Here is a 16,063-nt window from a genome sequence, read left to right on the forward strand (position 1 = left end):
ATCCCTTCCGCCATTAAGAAAATGGCGATTGTTGTCTCGGAAATCACACAAAATATTTTTAGGTTCTTTGAGATTTTTCAGCATGAAAGCAGATAAATGCCACAGTTATTTGTCCAAATTACCATTACAAAAACCTTTATCGGTTATTCATGAATAGTTTCTTTACACATTTTGGTGTAAATGATAAGAATTCTTGAAAGTTACATGTAAAGCGCGGTTTTCTTTTATTTTGTGATTTTTAAGAATTTTCCATCGAATGTTTTTTGTTTAGTGGTAATGTGAAGTGTTTTCTATCATTTGAGTTCCATACTAACCTGTGCCGCTCAGTTTTACCTTGTGAAACACCTCACGCGTGGTTGAGGATGTGTTGATGGTGTTGTGTTTGGTTACGGAATCATGGGGGAAACGGAAGAATTTAACCCCTTAGTGTTTGAGAAGAAGTTGGCTCAACTAAAGGACACCCAGGAGAGTATCCAGGGCCTGTCGTCGTGGTGTCTCAAGCAGCGGGAACACCACAAGAAGATAGTGCAGAGTTGGCTGAATGTGTTGAAAAGAGTGAAGATTGAGCAACGTCTGGTCCTCTTCTACTTGGCCAACGATGTTATTCAGTACAGTAAGAGGAAGAACTACGAGTTTGTAGAGAGCTGGGGTTTGAATTTGCAAAAAGCAACTCCGTTAGTGAGGTTAGTTTATTTACCTTTTGCTGCCATCAACAGTCGCTATGCTTTGAGTTTATTCCATGGAAATACACACTAAAACCTGGTTATGGTTATACTGAAACGGGTTTAGAGTATGTAAAGTATCCTGTTACTATATTTATCCCAAAACTACAACTAATTTGTGTAACATTAAATTGCAGGGACGAAAAGGTGCGGCCTAAGATCTTGAGGATCTTCAAGATCTGGGAACAGAGGTCTGTGTATGATGATGAGTTTCTGTCAGACCTGACTGGTCTGCTCAGCGCCGGCGCTATTAAAAAGACTGATGATGATCCTTTGGACTTCCAGGTAAAGAAATTTCATGCAAAATTTTGTAGTTGTTGTGATAACCAAATGGGTTACACAACAAATATGTATGTCTAAATTAGCAGACATCTATCTATGTAATGTCAATCGAAAGTTCACCACAGTGCCAAACCCTAGTCTTATTCTTGTGTTTGTTTCGGACACACTACAAATACAAATGGAATAGGCTAGTTACATGTAAACTAATGCTCACATCTAGTGGAAAGGCAGACCTTGGGGACAGCCTATGTTCAACAATAGACCATGTAATGATGTAATAACATCTAGTTGACTGCCTAGGCCATATTGCATAGAATAAAGTGCTGTGTTTCTGCTAACTCAGTGTTTTGATCAAATATCAGAATTATAAGGTGAAACCAGTTGCTGAGCAGCAATCCATTACATGATTATTATTACTATAGAATATTGAGTTTGCTGGAATATGATTCAATTTGTAATCCATTTTTTGGTGACTCTGAACTTTATTAATATGTTTTTTGTTTCAGCCTCAACAATTAGTAAATAAGATAAAGCAATGTACAGTGTTAGAAGCTGACACGGATTTAAGACTCAAATATATTCATGAGAATCCTTTACAACTATCTGATGCTGATGAGTTGTGCGCCAGTTTGAAAGGTAAAAATACAATATTAAAGAAGGAAATCAATATTTTTCATGTTATTATCAATGCAGGTAAACCTCGCTATATCACAATATATCAATTTACTGTGTGAAAAAAGGTGCATTAACCTCCTGACACCTGGCGTGCTATGAGTAGGACATTGAAAAAAATATACAATATATAGTTTAAAAATACCTATATTAAAAGTTTTATGGAGTATCCCTCTTATTCCTTTAAAGTTTTATAAAGTACCTATCCCTTAAACAATTTGTTCTTTGACAAAGTGACAAAACAGTTCAGTAGTAATTTTTTTAATTTTTTTTAAATTTAATACCAGTGTACCTCTCGGGGTCAGGAGGGTATGAAGCGCACACCAGAAAAATATGCTACTGTCAGCAGCGATCTATGTATAATAGCCTACATAGCCAAATGAGCGTAATTTTGTGAGTTGTAAGTCATTCCATATCCATATCTTTCTCTCTTTCAACTTGCAGAAAGAAGCAACAAAGACGATGTAGAGAAGGAACTGAATGAGGGTATAGCGTGCGTCGAGCGCTACACTCAAGCGCTGCAGCGAGAGATAGTTGCGAGGGAAGCGCTGCTAGCATTACTGACGTCTGCTAACCAGTATTACTCTACCCAGAGGGGCGAGGTCAAAGTTGTTGCTTATGTGAGTACTAGCTTTTGTGTGTCTAAAAAGTTTTGCATGTGAAAAGTCAATGTCCAATTCAACTGCACTGAAATTTTGGGACATTTTAATCTCTGAAAACCACTCGAGAGAGCCACGTACAGGAACTTCACCCCCTATGAGAATAGAATCTCTGAAAACGGCAGTTTAACTATGACAAAACCACGTCAAAATCTGTTCTATTTATAGACAGCAGATGCGACAAATGACTGCCGCGAAACTTAGGACGCGTCTAAGGCTGGCCATACACGGACAGCTTGAGCAGTTTGCCAGTGACCAACATACACGAACTGCTCGAGCAGTCAAATTCAACTGCTTCAAGCTGCCATTGATAACTGCTTGCAGCAGTTGTTATTGCACTTAGGCTGGCCATACACGGACAGCTTGAGCAGTTTGCCAGTGACCAACATACACGAACTGCTCGAGCAGTCAAATTCAACTGCTTCAAGCTGCCATTGATAACTGCTTGTAGCAGTTGTTATCAACTGCTCGACAAGTCCATTCAAATCAGTAGCGACATGGATTTTGAGGAGGAAGCACTTCTGCTGCTTTTGCTCATACGACGACGATGCCGGCGTAAAAATAGAAAATTGTGGGTTCATACAATATTAGAAACACGAAATTATAATGGAGAATTTAATCACTTGTTTTTGGAACTAAGACGTGACGAAGAAAAGTTTTTTAATTATTTTAGGATGGACGGGAAGCGTCCTCGACGTGGAATGAAGAGCGCGGGGCCCGGAGGTAACTGCGCGAGACCAGTCGACAGCTCGAGCAGTCAGTGTATGCCTGGCGACTGCTTGACCGCACGATGAAATTTCACCGTGCTGCCGACTGCCCGAAGCAGTCGTAACTGCTCGAGCGGTTCCGTGTATGTGTTTACGTAGAAGACTGTAGTTTGCTGTGCAGTCGCAGCTTCAAGCAGTCTATCCTGACTGCTTCAAGCTGTCCGTGTATGGCCAGCCAGGCTGGCCATACACGGACAGCTTGAGCAGTTTGCCAGTGACCAACATACACGAACTGCTCGAGCAGTCAAATTCAACTGCTTCAAGCTGCCATTGATAACTGCTTGCAGCAGTTGTTATTGCACTTAGGCTGGCCATACACGGACAGCTTGAGCAGTTTGCCAGTGACCAACATACACGAACTGCTCGAGCAGTCAAATTCAACTGCTTCAAGCTGCCATTGATAACTGCTTGTAGCAGTTGTTATCAACTGCTCGACAAGTCCATTCAAATCAGTAGCGACATGGATTTTGAGGAGGAAGCACTTCTGCTGCTTTTGCTCATACGACGACGATGCCGGCGTAAAAATAGAAAATTGTGGGTTCATACAATATTAGAAACACGAAATTATAATGGAGAATTTAATCACTTGTTTTTGGAACTAAGACGTGACGAAGAAAAGTTTTTTAATTATTTTAGGATGGACGGGAAGCGTCCTCGACGTGGAATGAAGAGCGCGGGGCCCGGAGGTAACTGCGCGAGACCAGTCGACAGCTCGAGCAGTCAGTGTATGCCTGGCGACTGCTTGACCGCACGATGAAATTTCACCGTGCTGCCGACTGCCCGAAGCAGTCGTAACTGCTCGAGCGGTTCCGTGTATGTGTTTACGTAGAAGACTGTAGTTTGCTGTGCAGTCGCAGCTTCAAGCAGTCTATCCTGACTGCTTCAAGCTGTCCGTGTATGGCCAGCCTTATGCGCGTCACAATCGATGTTGTCGTCCATTGTAACAAATGAAGCGTGCGGACGGGAAGCGTCCTCGACGTGGAATGAAGAGCGCGGGGCCCGGAGGTAACTGCGCGAGACCAGTCGACAGCTCGAGTAGTCAGTGTATGCCTGGCGACTGCTTGACCGCACGATGAAATTTCACCGTGCTGCCGACTGCCCGAAGCAGTCGTAACTGCTCGAGCGGTTCCGTGTATGTGTTTACGTAGAAGACTGTAGTTTGCTGTGCAGTCGCAGCTTCAAGCAGTCTATCCTGACTGCTTCAAGCTGTCCGTGTATGGCCAGCCTAAGACGTCAGCGGGCCGAGCGCGGTGGCCACTAATGCTAGTAGAGGTGGAGATTTCTTCGTTATTCTCCATGGTGGAGAGTAAATAATACTAGTGCATGCCGCCGCGCCGCCCGCTCCACCCGCTAACGTCGTGAACGCGATCTTATACTTTGTAGTAATTGAAATAACCTTTCATCCCATCCCCAGGCCTACAAAAACTTCGGCGCCCGCGTCCGAGCCCTAAAACGCAAGCTCGACGAGCTAATACCCACACTAGAGAGCGCCCCGTCGCCGCCGCGAAGAGACGAGGAGGTGCCCTCGCCCGCGCCCGACGATGACTTGATGTTGCCGCAGGACATAGGACATGATATAGGTGAGACTATAATTATATCTCTGACAGGCTACACGCAATAAAGTCAAACAAACATGTCTCTAACTGGTCAAAATTCGGCATTCTACGATATTGGTGACCCCGATATGATACCACACAGTACATACATACTCATTTATTGCACTGCGTATTTAGGTGCGTTGTAAATGTCTATTTAGGTAGATCGATAGGCTCTTTTAGCGATTCCCGCCATCTGTCGGTCGCTCACGGCACTCGGTAGTATCCCGCACACCGCTGCAGTAGCTCGTAGACCCCCGTACTAGGAGGTGCCCTCGCCCGCGCCCGATGACGACCTGATGTTGCCGCAGGATATAGGTCATGATATAGGTGAGACCATAGACTATATTATTATATCTACACTGCTAAGCTATGGCAGAAGCAATGAAGTCTGTAAACAAACAGGTCTGTAACTAACGCAATTCCGTTTTATATTCATATAATATTGGTGACCCCGACATGATTCTACAAATACTATTTATAGGGGTGCGTATTTTGGCGCGGTGGTTTTTTTATTTATTGCTAGCTGATTAGTGCATCTTCAATGTAGTCTCTCGGAGTCGACATACGATAGGTGAGACATGTGGCTATATAATAATGGAATTACATTGGTAAACCCGACGTGATATGACAGACAGTCAGTATAAGTTAAAGCGGAAAAGGATTTTATAGGATTGTATGCTATATCCAATCATTGCTATAATTGTTTTTCGTCCGTAAATGAAGTTCCTCCTATTAAAGTTTTTCATTAGCCACCAAGTACTTCTAGGCAAGGGTTAAAGCTACCCTTACCGGCCCATATCCTCTACTCCCCTTCCCTTCCTTCTAAACTAAAGCATAATTATATTCTTCCACAGACACGTACGACATAGACAAGACGTTCAACACGTCGCTGGGCGGCGGCTCGCTCTACAACCTCGGGCTCAGCTCGTTCCTGGGCTCCGAGAGCGCGCTCGCCATGTTCCACGACGACGCCGATGCCGGTGAGTTGGAAGACACGTTTTCCCGTGGGAATTCCGGGATAAAACGTAGCATATGTGTTAATCCAGGGTGTCAGCTAACTCCATACCAAATTTCGTTGAAATCGGATCAGCCGTGAAGAAGTAGCAAACTTACACACTAGTAGTAAATTAGTAGGATTGATATACGTAGAACAAAAGGCCGGTCGGCAAGCACAGAGAAAATAGAACGTTGACCTTTGCATCTACAGCCTGTGCTGCCTGTGTGAGGGCACTATTACTGTGCGACAAATACAAAAAGGTCAATTCGAGTTTTTCGCTGTGCTTAGCGACCGTGCGTTAGAATAGAGCACGTACGACATAGACAAGACGTTCAACACGGACGACGGCGATGCCGGTGAGTTGTACAGAATATAACTTATGAATAAATACGGACCACAAAACAGTCTGTATTACCACGAAAACCTTAAAACATTGTTTAACTAGCATTTAAAATTGAATTTGACAGATTTGTTACGGACCACAAAACAGTCTGTATTACCACAAAAACCTTAAAACATTGTTTAACTAGCATTTAAAATTGAATTTGACAGTTTTGTTAGGGATTTAACAGCCCATAATCTTTAAAAAAGTTAAAAATAAAAAGTCGTAATAAATTATATATCAATTCCATAAAATGGCTGCCATTATGTCCGATTTATAGCTATATTAGAATTTATAGCAACATTGCACCTACCCCACTCGGCAGTACAATGAATGTAAAAGGACTTGTGGATTTGTTTCTGTTTGTATGAATTTTGACGATACTTATTTTTTCTAAACAAACTTAGGAGGGTAACTTTTTGTCTCTTGCAGCGAATAAAATAGAAGTGATTAGTACTAGGCCGGCCGATAAGCAGGACTTTGACGTTAGTAATTTCCTGAAGACGCTCACACCAACTGAGGTCATTACTGTGTCGGATAATGTGTCCGGTGAGTCATCATCATCGTTTATACAGGGTGGAATTTTGACAATGATTAATATAGATCATGCCTATGTAACATTAATGTTATAATTGGTATAAACTGTGAAAGTTACCGTTTTATGCGATATGCACTTAGCGGTAACTGTTATAAACTAATGATAGATGAATTATGTAGAAGGTCTAGTGACTTTCATTATTTGCTTTATAAAAACTATGATAGAAGATTAAATTTAACAACAACAACATTATCTAGTAACAAGTTACTTGCATACATGACCCGGACTACTGAGCCGAAGGTCCCGGGTTCGATTCCCGGCTGGGGCAGATATTTGTTTAAAGACAGATATTTGTACTCGGGTCTTGGGCGTTGATATTTATATTTAGTATCTATCTATCTATGTATTTGTGTAGATATATCAGCTGTCCGACACCCATAACACAGGTTCTGCCTAGCTTGGGGTCGGATGGCCGTGTGTGAGATGTCCCCACATATTATTATTATTATTATTATTATATTATTATACAATGTACCTCTGCCGGAAATTATTGGGGAATGTTTCACAGATGCATTTAAATTGCAAAAACATAGCAAAAAAATAGCCTACAGAAAATAAATGAAGGATGTAATTAAATGAAACTGTTGAATTGTTTGATAAAATTCCACTCTGTATAATGATAATGGCATGGCACCCAATACCCAAATGCTATCGGCTTTTTGTGCATTTTTTTTTCTTTTTGCAGTTTTTTTTCATTATTTTTATGTCTGAATGGCTAAAATCAATTATGACAAAGTTGTGAAAATCACTAGTGGCTGTCTGTTACCCCTACTTCCGGTTTGATGTTGTTATCGTGTGTAACTTTTACAATTCGCAAATGTTTGTTTCTCCATAGAATTTTTGTTTTCACGCGACACTTTACTATAATTAGATTATTATTATTTTGTCGAATTTCCTAAAGTCATAGAAGAAAAGACGCTCTATCTTCTTTTCAGTTTATTTTTGCAACACTATGTGGTATGGCCATGTGGTGGACCATGGCCACATTAGAAGGGCTAGAGGGCTAGCACAGGGCGCAATTGAGACGTGATAAAAGTGCTCCATCGCGCTCGCTCTTGAGGCTGCGCGATGTGAGTGAGCGGGATGCAAAACTTGTCACGTGTTAACTTAAATGCGCCCCGTCCCCGTGCTAGCCCTTCAGCTATAATGGCATTATCTAGTTCTAACTACTTTTTATCTTCACAGTGGCAAGTGGCACACTATCTCAGAAGTCTCAAGACACTTTACCTGGATTGGATCTATTAACACCAGAGAGCACGGGAAATGCACCACCCCCTATCTCATTCTACGGGTCTACATTGGAACCTGGTATGTATTTGTATTGCAGTAGGGTTAAGATTGATTTTATTGATAAATAGATCGAGTAATAGATCAAATAATGTATTCTACTCGCCTTTGCCCCGTAGTTGGAAATGTTTGCTTGGAGATCAGCTATCTTCACTAAAATATGTAGTCCTCTCCTTAGTAAAAAACTGTAAAATATTATTTTCAGAAGAACCAGAGCCTTATAGGCCAGAGCCAGCGCCCTGGAGCAATAATGTATCGCCCTGGACCATACCTGTGAGTGTATAATCATTATTTATTACTATTCATCTTAAAACCCCTTTTCATTAAACAATATTGAGAAAATACCAATAATATTTCTTGTTTCTAGGACTTAGAAGATTCTTTTATGGTTAGTAATTATACCATTCTGTTTTTTGTTTTTTTGGATCCGAGTACAAAATGTCATTACACTACACTATGCCTCAGATTTAAACATTATACTTGAGCCATTTCAAATGTCGTCGAACACAGTCGTTAATAATTTTATCAGAGCTATAGCTCGGACTTAAAAAGGGCATAAAGGCATACCACTAGCACCTGCTTCTGCCTTTTCGTAGGCCCCCGTGCCAGTGAAGGTTATAAAATGATACTTACTTTTAGTAATAAGGCCGAGTATAATTTGTATGTTTGTGAAACTGTTTGTGTGCAATAAAGAGTATTTATCTTATCTTACCTGTAGTGCTTTATAGTATCAATAAAATAGGGATATGCTCGAAACAACAGTATTTAACAAATAGCACCCGTTTCATCAGGCCCCGCTACCAGTGCCGGTGCCGCCGCCCGCCCTAGCGCCGCCGCCCGCGCCGCCCGCGCCGCCCGCCCTCGCGCACGCCGTGCCGCCCGCCTCGCCGCCCAGCTACACGCAGGTATGTGGCGACATCTAGTGACGTGATTTGTATATTATTTACTTTGTCAACGACCCAGTGGACAGCTCATAGGTCCCGTTGGCGTCTCGCCGGCCTCTTGTGCAATATGTGGGTGTCTCACACACGGCCATCGGACCCTAAACAAGGCGGAGCCTGTAATATGGATGTCGGACTGCTGATATATTTACACAAATACATAGATTACCCGAGTACAACAGACACATTGAGAAAATCATCCTTTTTTAAGTTGGTTAAAAGGAGGAAGATACGGAATATTCCTGCAAACATTTAACCTCTAGAATGCCGTGTGCCAGATCTGTCCCAACCCCCCTTGTCTGCCTAGTGACAGATCTGTCCCAAGAGTACTTCATCGCGATTTTTGTGATTTTTGTTATTAATTACCATGAAATAGAGAATGAATTCACCTGTAATTTATTCTATATGAATGAAACAACCATCGACAACATTCATTGAGTCAAAAACTTCACTTGTTTACTAGTAGCGCGAAATTCAAATTTTGGTACCTTGAACAGTCCTTGTACTTGCGACTGTTGGTAATAAAATGGTGATTTCGTATGGAAAAAACGTCAAAAGGTTAGTAAATACTATTTTTTCTTGTTATTTATACAATTTTGAAGGTACAGTGATAAATCAATAGTATAAAAAAATACAAAAAATCGAGTTTTTATCGATCTAAAATTGTACCGGATTATTGCCTGAAGGGTGCGTAAGTTTGTAAACTGTTTTCTAGACTATTATGTAAAAACACTAATAAATAATTTATTTCATTTATAAAGATAATTTCATTGATAATACATATTTATATCGGTTTATTCAATAAATAGCCAAAATATTAGAGAAAATCAATATTTATCAAGGTGCATCCAAAATTCACACACACACATACGCAAGCAAAATGGCCGCCGCTCGTGTATGTACACGAAGTGCGTTGGGCTGTTATACAGCGTGTTTTATTTTTTGGGATCATCGCTCTAGCGAACTCGAAGTTTAGGCTCTTTAGAATGATATCGATGTGTAGATGAGTCTGAGAGGGTGATAACCTGTCCTATTTATATAAATAAATAATGTATTTATATATATATATATATTTATAGTATCATATTTGTTGAAAGTAGGTTAACAAATAAGTAAATATGATTCAGTAAGTAACTTACGTTTAATTTTTTATAATTAAGTATGCTAAAATACGAAACATCATAAATATATTATTATCATTCTTATTTTATTTCATCAAAACTGAACACCCTTGATTTGAGACAGATCTGTCACACGGCGCACTGGAGCAAGCTCTTGTCACGCACACATGCACATGTACAGAAAATGGAGTCTTTTGAAATAAAGCATATTATAGTCAGTTTTCAAAATATGAATTATAAATGTATTTCCTCTAGAGTTTATATTTTATTGATATCAGTTGATTGCTATATAATCTCTTCAAGTAATAAGTATAAAAAAACCTGGATTGAAACTAAAATTATATTGAAATAGAGGTATTTTTCTGTGATGGGTGCAGCTTCAAGTAAAAATCTGTAATAAATGACCTATAGAAATCAAATAAAACAATTATAACCAATAAAATTCATTGTAACACGTTCATTATCATTAGCTATCTGACAATAAATTACAATCGATACATTATTGAGTACCGAACAATAATACCCAAATATTCATATAAATGTGATTCCCGCGCGGGCGCTCTCTACTGTCAAAAAGCGCCGGCAGACGGCAGTTACATGTGTGCGCGGCTGTTCGGCATAGGAAAGGTTAAGCTTTGAAGAATAGCCCGTAATAAATAATAAGCCGTGCGACATCTAGCAACGTCATTCTGCACACTGGCGAAAGATGATGGTAGAGTATAATACGAGGTGTGTAGATACCCCATGGCCCTTAGGGTGTGCATAGGTGGTGTATTTTTCTGAAAATCACCATATATGTCGTTGCTTGACTTGGTTTGAATATGTAAATTCGCTGTGAAACATTGTTACAATAAATTCTTTCATTATCAGGCCTTTCCGAATGTGGAATTAGGTGATGAAGATGTAAGTTTATATCAGTAGTACTTCAGAACTTAAACCAACTATGTAGTTGTAAATGTTTTAGTTATTTCTCTCTTTCTACTAAATACTAATTACAGTGCCATAAGAATCATTTGGAGCGTGGAAAAATATATTCCTAACGACACTATTTTGAAAAACCCACATGTTAAAATATCACACCCGCCCTAAATAATCCATGTGGCACTGGCTTTATTTTCGTAGTCGTAAAGTCTAAAAACTCTAAAACATGTATATTTCTTTCAGGATCGAATAACGGGAGATGTGGACCACAGAGGAATCTTACCGCCACCGCCGCCGCCGCCCGTCATACCCACACTGAGTGTGTTAGGACGTGAGTTGTTTCATTCGCTTACTCCAGTATACCTAGCACGGGGCACAAGACGCGCTCGTTTTTGAGGCCAATTTTTGTCATGTCTGGCGCGTCTTGCACCCCGTGCTAGGTATGCTAAACGAAATAAACGTCTACAGCGTAATGTAGAAGTAGTAGGGTGCTTTTCCACCAGAGATGTGCTATGCAGCTATGCTGCGAAGATGTGATATCTACGCTACGAAAATATGTGACCGTTTCCACCAATACTACGCTAGGTAGCTGTGCGAGGAAGATGCGCTACGAAGATGCGCCGCCGCAAAGTAGCTGTGCGAGAAAGATGCGCATCTCGAGCTATGCTATGTATCGATTTCCACGATGGCATGTCTACTTTCAGTGAAAAACGCGGGCATACTGTAGGTCTGCTCTGCACATACATAGCTACACCACTCGCGATGGTCCATAGCACATATCCATAGCACGCATCCATAGCACACATCCATAGCACGCATCATTCCATACAAAAAACATATCTTAGTTGAATCCGTTTCCACCAGTGCTAAGCTATGTGCACCAATAATATGATTGGTGGATATCAAACGCATCCATAGCATCGTAGCATAGCACATCTCTGGTGGAAAAGCACCCGTATACTAAGCAGAATAAGCGACTCAGCTCATCATTTTAACTATTTACCTTTTTCTACGATCTTTGGAAATTTGTAACAAAAAAAACATTCCTCCATCCATAGGTTGCTTGAAAGATTATAAAATATAATTCCGAATGTATTTAATATAAATAAAAGTTGATCAATAGAGTTATATATTTACTGTACATATTAACTTATCTCTCTCTATCCACAGAACTAGAGGACGTGGACCACAGATTACTTCCGTCGCTGCCGCCGCCGCCGCCCGCGCCCGCGCCGCTTTCTAGGCATCCTAGCTCTAATCAAGGTATTTATAGTTATTACTGTGTACTGTTGACGCTCTGGAAAGGTAAAAGGACTAAGCGAAAAATTATTTCAATAATGAGTTCTATCATAGCTAAAGTCAGCCGATTTCGACTCTCTTTTGAAAAAATATCGCATATGCAATATGCATTTTTATAGGTTTACTGTAGAGTTTAACTATCTGAAAGTGCCTTTTTGAATTAATTTACATATAGGTACTTTATAAACTAAGTTTCAAAAAAATACGGAAGTAGAAAATGTAACTAATATTTTGTCTTTTTTGTGTTTTTACACACATTTAGATTTTGGTGTTATGTATTTTAAGTATAACTCAACAATACGTTTTTCCTTTCTCAGATGTGGACCACAGAAATCTCATATCACTGACGCATCAGCCACAACCGGTGCCGTCTGTGGAAAAAAGCAGAGGAGTCGATCAGGTAACCTTAACTATAGAGCAGTAAGATAAATTTTTAGTTGCAAACGTTTTTTGATTTTCCCTTACTTTTAAACCATAGATTGTAAACTTATTTTCAGTTGGATATATTCCTTAGTGATTTTTTGGTGAGTGATTTTGAAATGTTAAAAATGGAGGTTACAGTGTCTATTGCATAATGTTTTCACTTAGCACACTGGCTTGTAAATATATCACTCACTCATAAGTTTTCAGAGATAGGCTTCCTGTATCACGGATATTAATATTAAGTAGTACTAATAGCACCATAAAATTCTACAAAACTGTTGTTCTTATTTATTTGTTTTAGTTTATACGTAGGTACGCAGATATATACGAAAGTGTATAGCTACTTATGAAGCTGACTTTACCTGTCCGCCATTTCTTCTCCATGGTGGTAGACTCAACAAACTATTGTAAAATTTTACATACGTTGAATAAAGTAATATTCTATTCTTCTATTCTCTTGGCAGCCCCTTCTATCTTGTGCACCCTGTAGTTTTCAGCTCTGAAATGGTATTAAAATATGTAATTTTCAGGATTACCGAGTGCCCCCGCCCGTGCCCCCTCCGGATATAGTGGAGAGCGTGGACATGGACCTGTCTGAGGACGAGGAGCATCCGCAGAGTAAGAATTTACATTATTATTTACCCCTTTATTCATAAAAAAAAGTTATTGGATGTTTTAGCTATTGAACTATTTTGTCACTCTCAACAATTCTCAACAACTGAGAACAATTTGTTCTCTGACGGAGAGTGACAAAACAGTTCAATGGCTAAAACATCCAATAAGTGTTTTTATAAATAAGGGCGGTTACTCTTTAAAGCTACCTCCTATTGCGATGGAAGTTAGATTTCATTAAAATCTGTCCCAAAGAACAATATTTGTCTCTCCCATCCACTCGCTACTGGTTGTTTGTCCATGGTCGTATTTCACGTTACGTTTGCCTGTTCGTATGTCAAGCGTACATCTACCTCAATGTCTCCACTAATCTTATTAGCCAACCAACATCTATCTTATTAGCTGTCGATAAACGTCTCTCTACCAACAGGGCACTACCCACACTCTGAACCACACCGCCGCAACAGCTTCAACCAAAACAACAAAGTGTTAGTCGGAGGAGACAACGGCAAGACCAACCACGCCAACTTGATCCGCATCAACAGTATGCCCGCCGGCGACCACGCGTACCAAGACAAACTGGCCATGCCATCGACAGCCCCAGTCATGCCACTAAGCAATCCCTTTGATAACATGCCGAAGTTCAACAATATGCCGGAATTCGCCTTCAGGGAAGACCCTAGATTGCGAGAGGAAGAAGAAATGTCTAACGACAGCGCGTATGATGAAGACATACGTAGTAGGATGAGGGATAATTCTATACCGGATTTAAGGAATCCATCGCCGCCGAAAGATTATGACGATGAATGGCACGGCCAGAGTGAAAGTCCTAGGTTTATGAACCCTAGGTTCCCTAGGAATTGGAGTCCGGGTGTGAGGAACTTTAGGCCGCAAGGGTTTGGACCACAACAGCAGTTTTGGCCCAGGAATGGACCACGGCCGCCGCCCAGGAATTGGGGCCCAAGACCGCAAAGATTTAATAATAATTGGTGATAACTTGTGACTAGTTCGTTGTGTAGTGACAGTTTTATCGGTTCTGAGTTTATGTAATATAGATTTATATTGTGTGTAAATGGTGTTGTATGTATTATGCGTTTTGCACTTATGTTGTTGCGGTTTTTGAGGTCAGAGCGATGAAGTGTAATAGTAGTATAGGTTAATTGTTATGACTGTGAATTGTGTTGAAGAATCAAAATTTCTACTATTGCGACTGCCTGTAATTATTTAAAGAATAAAAGAGATTTGTTAAAAGGTTCCCTAGTTAATGGGTAGAGCTAAGGGGGTATTTATGAATTCCTATGTTTCACTTCTCTTTTATATGCATATCCCTGCAGCATTCATTACAAGGTAACTTCTAAATTTAAACAGAAATGTATGAAAATAACATAAGTGTCAGCGCAAAAATCGGACTGTATGTTTATGTATCATAGTTTATTTGCAAGAGTGTTGTTTTATATTGATATCGACTGTGTCACATTATGTTGAATCATTCTGACAAAAGTTTAATAGTTTATGATGATTCCAATAGCAGATCGGTTACAAAACGATATGATACAATATTGTATCTCAATTTTGCACTACTGAATAAAAAGCAGCAAAATTTATCCGGTTGTAAATGTTATTGTTCCTCATTTTATACATGGTGTTGCAAAAGTGGGTTATTAGGCTGTAAGGCTTTTCTTTTAAATCACTCTGTATTATGTTTGCATCGTCAAAACTCGCAGGTTTTCTAGTCTGTAAAATATAACATTATGTGTTCCAGATGGTAACTATTTACAACAAAACAACTAAATATTAATCTTAAACATTGCTCCAGGCTATCACTCACATAATGTTATAATAAAATATAAGATGGTAGCTGCTAGAGAGAAACAAAACATAATATTTAATAAAGTTTTCTCTGTCTCTCATAATATTACAATAGAAACTCGATTCTTCTGTAAGATAAGATTTGATTTTAATAGTGACTAAACTTATCACTTTAGAATAGGACGTGTAAACATGCGAAAAAACACCTTATTGCTTCGGTGCCCACTCGTATAACGTGCCCTAGCAATGGTTATAACGTCACAATGTAAACTAGTAATAGAAAGTTATATTTCATTCGTATTAAAACTTAATATTAGTTGGGATTTTATTGTTTATTTCAACTGGTCCTTTTTATTTGTTTGAAATTGATTCCATTACATGCCCTACACATGTAAGGCAGCTGCACCAACCAATCTTTTTAATCTAACTTCAAAAATTAATAAAAATATTCTACACATTTGATAGACGAAACAATAGCTGTAGCATAAGTAGATGTATAAATTAATTATCTTCCTCCAACAAGTTAGATATATAAATAATCTACCAGTATATAGGTCCGTTTCTTTCTAAGCCATGTGTTTGTTTGCTCACCTATATTGAATAGGCTTCATTATTAACGAAAACAAAGCCCTTTTTCCTCATACATCCCGTAATTAATAGAATGAAATCTCCTTTCTTATGTTGGCGTAAGACCGCATCAAAATTGGATTACCTTCACAGGGTGAGACATGTGCGCATTATCTGCGTAGATCGAACAAATACGGATAGATGTAAGCTCGGATTAGGCTTGTACAGGGTGGAATTTTATCAGTGGTGGACTGTACAGGGTGTTGAAAAACCAAAAGTTAACCAAAACAGGCTTAGGCCCGGTTTCGCGATACTCGGATAGATCATAACAAGGGATTAGTTCATCAATTATACGTCATCTTCCTATTAACGAAATTAAATTCTTGACAGGATGTGTCAAAAGTCA

At 39.6% G+C, this 16,063-nt stretch overlaps 1 protein-coding gene across 4 annotated transcripts; it reads left to right on the plus strand.

Annotated features, from left to right (window-relative positions):
* LOC105394246 (regulation of nuclear pre-mRNA domain-containing protein 2) lies at window positions 1-15,413 on the plus strand. Of its 4 annotated transcripts, XM_048631311.1 has the most exons (17): window positions 1-683; window positions 860-1,007; window positions 1,511-1,640; window positions 2,121-2,296; window positions 4,517-4,621; window positions 4,967-5,027; window positions 5,555-5,680; window positions 6,512-6,628; window positions 7,863-7,985; window positions 8,170-8,237; window positions 8,756-8,869; window positions 10,897-10,929; window positions 11,191-11,278; window positions 12,118-12,210; window positions 12,564-12,646; window positions 13,200-13,287; window positions 13,712-15,413. In XM_048631311.1, the coding sequence occupies exons 1-17, from the start codon at window positions 397-399 to the stop codon at window positions 14,272-14,274; spliced, it is 2,403 nt and encodes an 800-aa protein (XP_048487268.1). In that variant the 5' UTR covers window positions 1-396; the 3' UTR covers window positions 14,275-15,413. The 4 variants fall into 4 exon arrangements, with proteins under 4 accessions (XP_048487268.1, XP_048487267.1, XP_048487269.1 ...); XM_048631310.1 differs by lacking the exon at window positions 4,967-5,027 and having other exon boundaries at window positions 4,517-4,682; XM_048631312.1 differs by lacking the exons at window positions 4,967-5,027; window positions 10,897-10,929 and having other exon boundaries at window positions 4,517-4,682.
* Window positions 15,414-16,063: the final 650 nt, after the last annotated feature.

This window comes from Plutella xylostella, chromosome 28 (genome assembly GCF_932276165.1).
Source record: "Plutella xylostella chromosome 28, ilPluXylo3.1, whole genome shotgun sequence".
Classification (NCBI taxonomy): domain Eukaryota; kingdom Metazoa; phylum Arthropoda; class Insecta; order Lepidoptera; family Plutellidae; genus Plutella; species Plutella xylostella.